The sequence below is a fragment of the Colobus angolensis genome, unplaced genomic scaffold (assembly GCF_000951035.1).
Source record: "Colobus angolensis palliatus isolate OR3802 unplaced genomic scaffold, Cang.pa_1.0 Scaffold400, whole genome shotgun sequence".
NCBI lineage: Eukaryota > Metazoa > Chordata > Mammalia > Primates > Cercopithecidae > Colobus > Colobus angolensis.
In genome coordinates, this window is record NW_012117378.1 from 787,916 (window position 1) to 797,651 (window position 9,736).

The window sequence follows — 9,736 nt, forward strand, 5'->3', positions numbered from 1 at the left end:
GGCCCCGAAGCCCCCGAGGCGGGAGGAGGGCCCGCCGCTTACTGGTTTGAGTTATCTTGTAGATGCAGAAACAAGAGAAGCTGAAAAGCGCGACGGCGACCAGGGTGATCAGCAAGTTCACCTGCTTGGTCCTCATGGCGCTGACCCGGCTGCGGGAGGCCGGCGGGTGGAGGCGGCGAGCAGTGCCCGGGACCGGGTTGAGCGCGCAGAGCCCCCTTCCCGCGGTGCCGCGTGGGTCCCCAGCATACCGCCCCGGGAAGCCGCCTTCCCGCAGAACTTCTGCACCCTTTGCTTCCTGCTCTAGGGCTCAGCGCGTGCTATAAACCGCTGCCAGGTCGTTAAAAGCGATAAACTAGGGAAAGCGCCCCATTGCCTGGCACGTGGTGGGTGCGCAGTAACTGTTCGGTGACTTTCCTCGAGTAGCTTATCAAACTTTTACCCAAGCTGAGAAACACTAGAACATCAGTAGGATGAGACTCTCTGTGGACTCCTTGATCTCTCCTCTCTAACCTCTCCTCTCATTGAGGACTCACTGGCAGTCTGGTTATAAACGTTCTACTTCAAATCAGCCCTGCAGGTTGGAAGGGCTCGCGTCTGTGCCCTTGAGAGGGAAGAAAGATTTGAAGATACACCAGCCTGAGGATGCCATTACAGCCTACGTGTTCTCATGTGCTAATGGCTAGGAGCTGTGACTTTCCACTGGGCGGGGACCCAGCCAGATCTCAAAACAAGGAGCCAGCAGAAAGAGACACCTCACCTATGTTCTCCTTCACCGCTCCAGTCTGTTGCCAGTGCTTGCCTTTGACTGAACTCTACTGAAAACCGGAAGACAAGGAAGTTCAGCTTGATGTACTAGATGGTCCAAACCTGGCTTCTAGGCTGTGGAGCAGGTTGGAGAAAGCTAGGGAAGATTAGGGTGGAAGAATGAAGCTATTCAGCACAAAGAGATGTCGCCACACTCAGCATTTCACTGCCTTCTTACCTGAGATCCAGTTTTGCATATTCAGTTGCCTACCCAGCCCTTCAGCTTGCATGTCCCACATCAGCTTCAAGATGTCCAAACTTCCTCACCAAGCTATTAATAGCTGTTTTCCCAGAGTCCCTTGATTTTATCAGTGGCATCATAGTTCTTCTTACAATCATTTTGACTCTGGTTCATTATATCTCATTATTTATAAAATCTTTACTTACCTAAAGGATTGTGTTTCTGTTGCTACTTACTATCCCCAATATTCAGATGATCACAGTGATATTCAAACTGGTCTTACTGTCTGCAGGATCTACCCTCTGCAGTCCACACTTCAGTACCAGATAATCTTCCTAGTCCACCAGTCAGCTGTTACTGTTGTTTACATAGCTCCACTTCTCCTGAATGAAAAAGGCCCCTCTCAATCAGGCCCCTCACTGCTTTCTCATCTCCTAGCGTGCCCTTACATGCCTCTGGCACCTGCCAGATTCTTTTTTCAATCCTACTCTGAACCTGTCATGTTCACTTCTCTCCTTCTGTGCCTTTTGTCTTTATGTCTGCCCCCTGCCCACAATGTCCAGTGTCCTCTCTGACCATTGAAATCTTTCCTACATCTTCAGGTCTCATGTTTCATCTGTTTCGTGAATCAAAACCTGGCTACAGCAGACCACTCTGACTTCCCCTTCTCTGAATTTCTTTAGTATGTAGGGCAGGGATGTTCAATCTTTTGGCTTCCCTGGGCCACATTGGAAGAATTGTCTTGGGCCACAAATAAAATACACTAACACTAATGATAGCTGATGAGCTAAAACACACACACACACACACACACACACACCTCACAATATTTTGAGAAAGTTTACGAATTTGGTTTGGGCCGCATTCGAAGCCGTCTTGAGCTCCATGCTGCCCGCCGGGGCTATGGGTTGGACAAGGTGATGTAAGGTCTCTGCCTTTCATTTTGATATGCATCCCTAGGTACTTGTGGATAGGAGCTTCCAAAATGATCCTAAGTTACACCCATGATTGAGGGAGAAATATATTCAAAGCAGATTGAATTATTGCTAATTGTCCTAAGAAATGTAATTACACATGTTAGCATCAATGGTTATGGAGGTCTAGGGAAGGATAGTTGCGGTAGATGCCTGAGAAAAGAGAGTTCCCATATTCCTTTGCTGTGTAGTCGTGCATGCTAGACAAGCTCTAAAAAGAGCTTCTGCTATGGGCAGAAGCTGACGTCCCATTTCTACAAGGGAGCATGGGAAACAGAAGGAAAAGCTGCTTAAGAATTAATCCTCCCAACAAAGTTTCAGTTAGACAGGAGGAATAAGTTCCACTGATCTCTTGCACAGCATGGTGACTATAGTCAATTATAATGTATCGTACATTTCAAAAGTCCTAAAAGAGTGGACTTGAAATGTTCTCACCACAAGAAATAAGTACGTGACATCATGGATATGTTAATTAGCCCGATTTGATCATTTCGATCATTGCACAATTTTGATCTTTTCGATCATTGCACATGCAGCAAAACTGCACACTATACCCCATACATATATATAATTATTGTCAATTAAAAATAAAGAAATTTCTTAAAAAAACTAATGCCATCAAGTGAACAATAAATAATTGAAACAAGGTGGCACACATAATGCTGGTAGGGTCAGTACAGTGGGAACCAAACAAAATTTTTGTAAGCTTAATCATTTCGATAGCTTACAAGGCCAATGTTGTATTAAAGAAAAACTGCAATGTAAATAGGTTTACTAGGACAAGAAAGTTCTGGGATCATTTCCACTGCTAAGTTGAGGAAAATTAATTTAACAATCAAGAGCTTCTGGTTATTAAATCTTTCTAAGTAGCTTCTGAGTGTCAATAGATTTTCTAATTGCTTCTGAGTGTCAATAGATTTTCACTGGTATCAGAGGGAGAAAACCAGGAGAATTATCTAAAGCTAGTGCTTTAATTTATCCACATAGTCCATCTCTGTTGGAAAACCTGAAGAGACCATGGTGCTAAGCACAGAAGAATAATTAATCAAACCACTGAGACTTTATGTGACAAAACTCTTTAAATGCAAAGACACTGTAATTGGATCAATATTTTTAGATCCAAAGGGTGCAAAGGAAAGCTTACTGGTTTTAAAAATTTTTGTACATTTAGCATTTTAATATGAACTATATACCATTATAAGTCAAATCTTTATAACTATTTAATACAAATCACAAATCCAAATAAACACATTTTCTTCATATTTGTTATTTATTTGCTTCCTAACTTTGATTCAAACATATCAGCAACTAATTAGTTAATACCTGCTCCAGGAACAACTAAACTCCTAAACCTCCATGTCTTAACAGAATTTTTTTTTTTTTTTCCTAGCTCAAGTAATATCTAATCCCAGAGTTTCTGGTTGGTTTGTAGCTTTCCATGTGATCAGTCTGAGGCACAGCCCCTTCCATTTTGTTGCTTCCCCTCTCCTCCAGGGTTTAGAAATCCTCTTCATTCCAATAGAAGATTAGGAGAAAGCATGTGGAGAAGAAAGTTTGACCAGAATTGACACAACTTAATTCTGCTCAAATTCTATTGGTGAGAAAACTAGAGCCAAAAGAAGTGGAAACTCTAGTTCCTGGTTGGCTAGCTGCTGCCCCTCCACCCTCTACCACAGGAGCCGATTACAAACATTCAGTGGTCAGCCATCCATCTCTGACACATTACCTTAACTGAAACCAAACAATAATGTTTCTCAAAACATCCATCGCCCTCTTTCCCAAATAAGTCAATTACTAGTTTCTGGATTCAAGAAATTAGTATAACTAAGGAGTACAGTGCTATTAGAAAGGAAAACAGAATGTTCATATTAAATATGTAACTATTTTTTACACTATGTTTGAAGGTAAACAGTGCCATCATTCACCAGCAACATAGTGTTGGGAAGAGTTTTTAATCCTCCCTAAATTTGGGTTCAGTAAGAGGGGATGGATAATATCTGTTCACGTTGGCAGAGATTAAATAACATTCATAATAATTTGGCAATGGAATACTATTTGGCCATAAAAAACAATGAAATCATATCATTTGCAACAACATGGATGGAACCAGAGGTCATTGTGTTAAGTGAAATAAGCCAGGCACACAGAAAGACAAATATCCATGTTTTCACTCAAATGTGGAAGCTAAAAAAGTTGATTTTATGGAGGCAGAGAGGAGAATGATAGATAGCAGAGGCTGGGAATGGTAAGGAGGATGAAGTGAGGTTGGCTAATGGGTACAAACATACAGTTACATAGAAGGAATAAGTTCTAATATTTGATAGCAGAGTAGGGTGACTATAGTTAACAATAGTGTATTGCATGTTTCAAAATAGAAGACATGAAATGTTCCCAATATATAGAAATGATACATACTTGTGGTGATGAATACCCTAAATACCCTGGCTTGATCATTACACATTCTATACATGTAACAAGATTCCACAAGTACTCCATAAATATGTACAAGTATTCTGTATCAAATATATATACATATAATGCAGCACACACACACAAACACATATATGTACATACACAAGTACGTTGGGAGGAAAAGGCAAAATGTTAACATTGTTTAAGTTTTTAAAAAATGAACTTAGCATACACATACTTCTTGTCCTAATATAAGTGCTCAATACGTTTTTGTTCTTTTTTCCTTTGTTGCTATTCACACAAAGCAGTTATAATTTTCTCATTTACTTTATCACTTCTCCTACAGCAGACTACCTGTTAAAAAATCCTTCCGTGATTCCTTCTGAAAAATCAAAAGTGTTATCCTAGAATCCTGGGTCTTCCATAAACTGGTTCCATCTGCCTTTCCAGCTGCATATTCCTCTGTTGCAGTACTCAAAAGTTCTACTCTGCTCAAATTCACTAAATACCATGTTTTCAAAATTCAGAAAAGCACTTTCCTCTCACATTTTAAGGTTTTTGAAATCTGAATGTGTCTTCCAATCAATGTTTACATTTAACATATTTCTTCTTTTTTTTCCCCAAAAACAAAAAACAAAAAAATCTGCTACTCAACCAATGGGTCAATGGTTTGTCTATGAGCCAAGACACATGATATTTATTGAGCATCTACTCTGTGCCAATCAGAACGAGGTGCTGGGTATATAAATATTCACCTGCTGGTTCTTGACTTCAGCTTCCTCTTTATGCTCAAATGTGGACTGCACTCCAAACACATTCATATTCCTGCCTATCAAAACTGGTCAGGACTGAGCTGAAATGGGACTTCCTCCATGAAGTGTTTTTTGAACTCCTATAGCACTTGGACCCTTTCTCAGAGCCCTCAATCTACATTATATATAATTGTTATGCCCATGTTTTATTTCCTCTACCATGTTATGAGCCTCTAGATGACAGAGATCATGACATTTTCCTTCTTTCTTTTCTTTTTTTTTTTTTTTTTTTTTGAGATGGAGTCTTGCTCTGTCACTCAGGCTGGAGTTCAGTTGCGCAATCTTGGCTCACTGCAATCTTTGCCTCCAGGGTTCAAGCGATTCTCATGCCTCAGCCTCCTGAGTAGCTGGGACTACAGGCACGTGCCACTATACCTGGCTAATTTTTGTATTTTTATTAGAGATAGGGTTTCACCATTTTGGCCAGGCTGCTCTCAAACTTGTGACCTCAAGTGATCCGCCTGCCCTGGCCTCCCAAAGTGCTGGGATTACCAGTGTGAGTCACCGTGCCTGGCTGACATTTTCATACCATATTCCACACTACATATTTCAAGGTGCTTTACGGATCAAAGGTATTGATTGAAACACAAGCCTCCACCTACAATCAACCTACCTATGACCAGTTAAGCCAACAGTAAATATTACTCCAGGAAATCCAGATAGAGAATGCAGCAGCATCCTCAAGGACCTTCAGAATTCTCCTTTGTGATGTTTGTCCAAATTAATGTTACATCCAGTCCATGGGAAGTTGAGAACTGTCAGGCTAAAGATAAATATTTGCTAAAATAATAGGAATGGAAAGAGTATCCTCTGAGGATATTACCAGTGTTACAAACACCCATCAAGGCTTCTTTAGTTAACCTTAATCTAAATGGTGATCTCATAACTATTATTAGCACAGAAAAGTAAACTTAGTGGAGACAGATCTTTCTAGTGTCAGCTATATGCAGGATCCTGAAGGTGAAAACAACCTGAAAGACAATGACTTTGGACAGCCATTCTTCTCAAACTTCAGCATGCATAAGAATCACCTTGTTAAACACAAGGTGATGACTGGGCCCACTCTCAGAATTTCTGATTCAGTAAGTTAAGGTTGCAGGCCCAAAATGTGCATTTCTAACAGGTCTCACATGCTATTAATACAGCTGGTCCCAGAGCACACTTTGAGAATCTCTGCAAAATAGCATTCCATAGAATCATAGATCAGACCTAGAAAAACATTTCATTATGTCCCTTGGACATCATATTCTGGAAGTGAACAATATTTACAAAAATTTATCTCTGCTATCCTTGGACATACCAAGACTGGCCTGATTAGCTGACAAAAGACACAGTAATTTTAGAGGCATCAGGTTCTAGGATTGTCCCCTGAATTGAAAAGCTGAGCTGCAGACAAAAGGAGGATGCCCCTTCCAGCCAGCAGAAACTGGATGAACAGAAACAGGAATAGGGTACAGACCAGTAATAAGCATCAGAGCGTCCAACAGAGAGTGACAGGGACTGATATTTTTTTCTTTCTTTTTTTTTTTTTTTTGACAGAGTCTCACTTTGTCACACAGGCTGGAGTACAGTGGCACAATCCTGGCTCACTGCAACCTTCGCCTCCCAGGTTCAAGTGATTCTCCTGCCTCTCAGCGTGCTGAGTAGCTGGGATTACAGGTGCACGCCACCATGCCAGGCTAATTTTTGTATTTTTATTAGAGATGGGGTTTCATCATGTTGGTCAGGTTGGTCTTGAACTCCTGACCTCGTGATCCATCTGCCTCGGCCTCCCAAAGTGCTGAGATTACAGGCATGAGCCACCGTGCCTGGCCCTGATGTGGTCTTTTAACTGTCCTTCCCACTGTAACATGACTTTGGTTTTTCTTAGGGGAACTGTGGTAGTTAGCTAACAATTCTTCCCATCTCTGTATGCTGCTCCTCCCATGAAGAGGTGAAGTCTCCGTGCCGACCTTATAATTTGCCTTGATGAATAGATATTATCAGAAGAGATGTTCTGGGACTCCTGAACCAGGCTTTAAGAGGCCTGGAAACTTTTGCATCTTCCTTCTTGGAGCCCAATTGCCATGCTATGAAAAAGTCCAAGCCAAACTACTGACGATTAGAATCTTCTTGGAGAGGAGCACTGTGATGAGAGGTCAACCTGACTACTCCAGCACCAGCCAAGCTCCAACTGAATGCAGTTGTGTGGGAGACCTCCAGAGAAACCAGCAGGAAAACTGTCTACCTGAGCTCAGCAAACCCACCTACTTACAAGAAATTGTTACTTTAGGCCACAATGTATGGAATGGTTTGTTTTGCAATAACAGGTGAGTGACAGAGGAACTAATGCCCTCTCTGCCAACTTTATGCAGAAAGGGTTCACATACAACCCAGCTCTGACCAAGCATCATAGTCTCTGACCCTTTACACAGAGATTAGTTCGGCACTTGCCTCAAATCAGCCAAAAGTGGCTCAATTATGAGACCTTTCAATCTGGACCGGGAGTTTCTAGGGCCATCTTGCCTATAGGAAGGAAGAACTTGCCAGAGGGTAATGCTGACTAGGGTGGAAGCAGCTCTGAAGGATTTCATTTGATTACCTACCCAATCTAGTCATGCGTAGATCTATATTAATCTATGGTTATCTTAGTTGCATGAGTCAATGCATTTCTTTCATCAATTAAATCAGCTTGAGGTAAGGTTTCTATAGGTTGTAACTGAAAGACTTCTGACTAATATGGGGAACCTAGCAGGTAAGTAAAGGACGGTAATAGAGAATCTAGAAAGAACAGATAATTTGGAGATTCAGCTAGGTGCAGCCAGCACCAGGAAGAAACAAACACACACAATTTCCAGCAACGCTGGCATTCTGAAGTAAGACCTCAGGCCCCAGGATCACTGAGTATAGTTATATGAGTTGTGTCCTACCAAAGGGGTGCTGAAGGAGGGCTAAGGTGAAGGCTAAAGATCGGCACTTGTTCCAAATGAACTGTGGTGCAGGACTGTGTCTGTTTAGAGTAAGGAGTGCATCTTTTTTAGACTAACAAAACAGCATTGTGTAGGCTGAAGCCTCAACTGTCCCTGGAGGCAATGGGAGAAGCCCAAGGCACAGTCCTGCTCCCAGTGAAGGCTAGGAAACCACATGGAGTACCTAGAAAAGAACTAGAAAAATAAGCATAACTCATAAATCACAACTGAAAAAACAGTGCCAATCTGCTACCATTCAGGCAGGGATTCATAGGGATCCTGGGTCACAGTTTTTCTCTAGCTTACCCATACAGAATTTTCAGGCCAAACATGTAAATCAGCTTTAATTTGATTTGAGAGGAGAACAGTTCTGAAGGTTTATTCCATCATCAACCATGATGTGGCTTTCCACCTGAGCCACAGGTGTATTATTCTCTCACCTTGAGACACTCTAGGGGGCTCAGAGTGACAGTACCTTCCCCAGCGTCATCATTTATTTGTTCTCCTGTTTTCTTTCTCTTAATATTTCACCTATTTTTCCATTTGTCACCTGTCAGAACATAGATGTGGTCTGCCAGGCAGGGGCCTCTGGTTCAGACACACTGTCAATCCATAAAGAAGACAACAGTAGGAAACGTGCCAGGGCCTTGTCTTTTGTCAGTTCTTGAGAAGAAGTGGCAGGGCTGCCTCAGTCAAGTACAACATAGCTATATTCCCACTACATTGGGTGAGTGGAAAAGTGGGTGTACTTATAGCCAATCCTTGTTTGGCCACATGATATGAAGTCACTACCCAGCATAGGGGTTCCCTGAAAAATATGTACATGTATGTTCAAAGCAATAGAAGTTGTGTCTTGGGCAGCAATTTTTTCTTCCACTGGATCACCCAAATGCAAGAGAGAGAGAGAGAGAGAGAGAGAGAGAGAAAGAGTTCTAGTAGAGCAGCATCCTCCGTCTCTTCCCTCCTCTAGCACTAAAAAGCCTTTTTAAATCTGTTTCTCCCTTACTTCCCCTCATATATGGACAGAGCACACAGTCACCTGAATGAGCCAGTCAGCCGTTCATATCTTGTGTTTTATACTGTATTTTCAATAATAAATATTTCATTATCTGTTCTCATATCAATTTGACAGTTACTCCATCGGTGGAATATGATATTGACATGTCCATATCATGTTGGGATACTTTCTGGGGAGGGGGGCTAGTTCTGCACAATGGCTACATAGAATGCCTTCTTTAGTACAGTGAGACGTATGATAAGGAACCAAATGGCTGTATAATACACTGTTCCAAGTCCTTGATAGTGTTTGTGTCTGCAGCCTTAGCCCAAGATGACATATGCATTAAACTTATTTGAATCCTCTGGTGGGGGGGGTGGGGCTACAAGTAATAATCCTATATAGTTCACCGGCTCATTCTGTGCCCAGGAGATTTGCCCAAATGGCATTTTTAAATGGCTATTTTTGGATTAGCATTCATTCGTCTCTTGCCATATTAGTGGCTTAGGTAAGGAACAGGTGGATTATATAACTATTTCACACATTCGTGCATGGCTTTGGCACCACCGTGCCTACTTAAATTGCCAAGGAGACTACTTCCAGGGAAT

At 41.8% G+C, this 9,736-nt stretch overlaps 1 protein-coding gene across 1 annotated transcript in view; it reads right to left on the reverse strand.

Annotated features, from left to right (window-relative positions):
• MGAT4D (MGAT4 family, member D) overlaps positions 1 to 284 on the reverse strand; it is a 54,848-nt gene extending 54,564 nt beyond the window's left edge. Inside the window, exon 1 of the mRNA XM_011955802.1 lies at positions 43 to 284. Within this exon, the coding sequence (XP_011811192.1) occupies positions 43 to 136 (94 nt within the window). The 5' untranslated portion in view covers positions 137 to 284. The remainder of the gene's footprint in view (positions 1 to 42) is intronic.
• Positions 285 to 9,736: the final 9,452 nt, after the last annotated feature.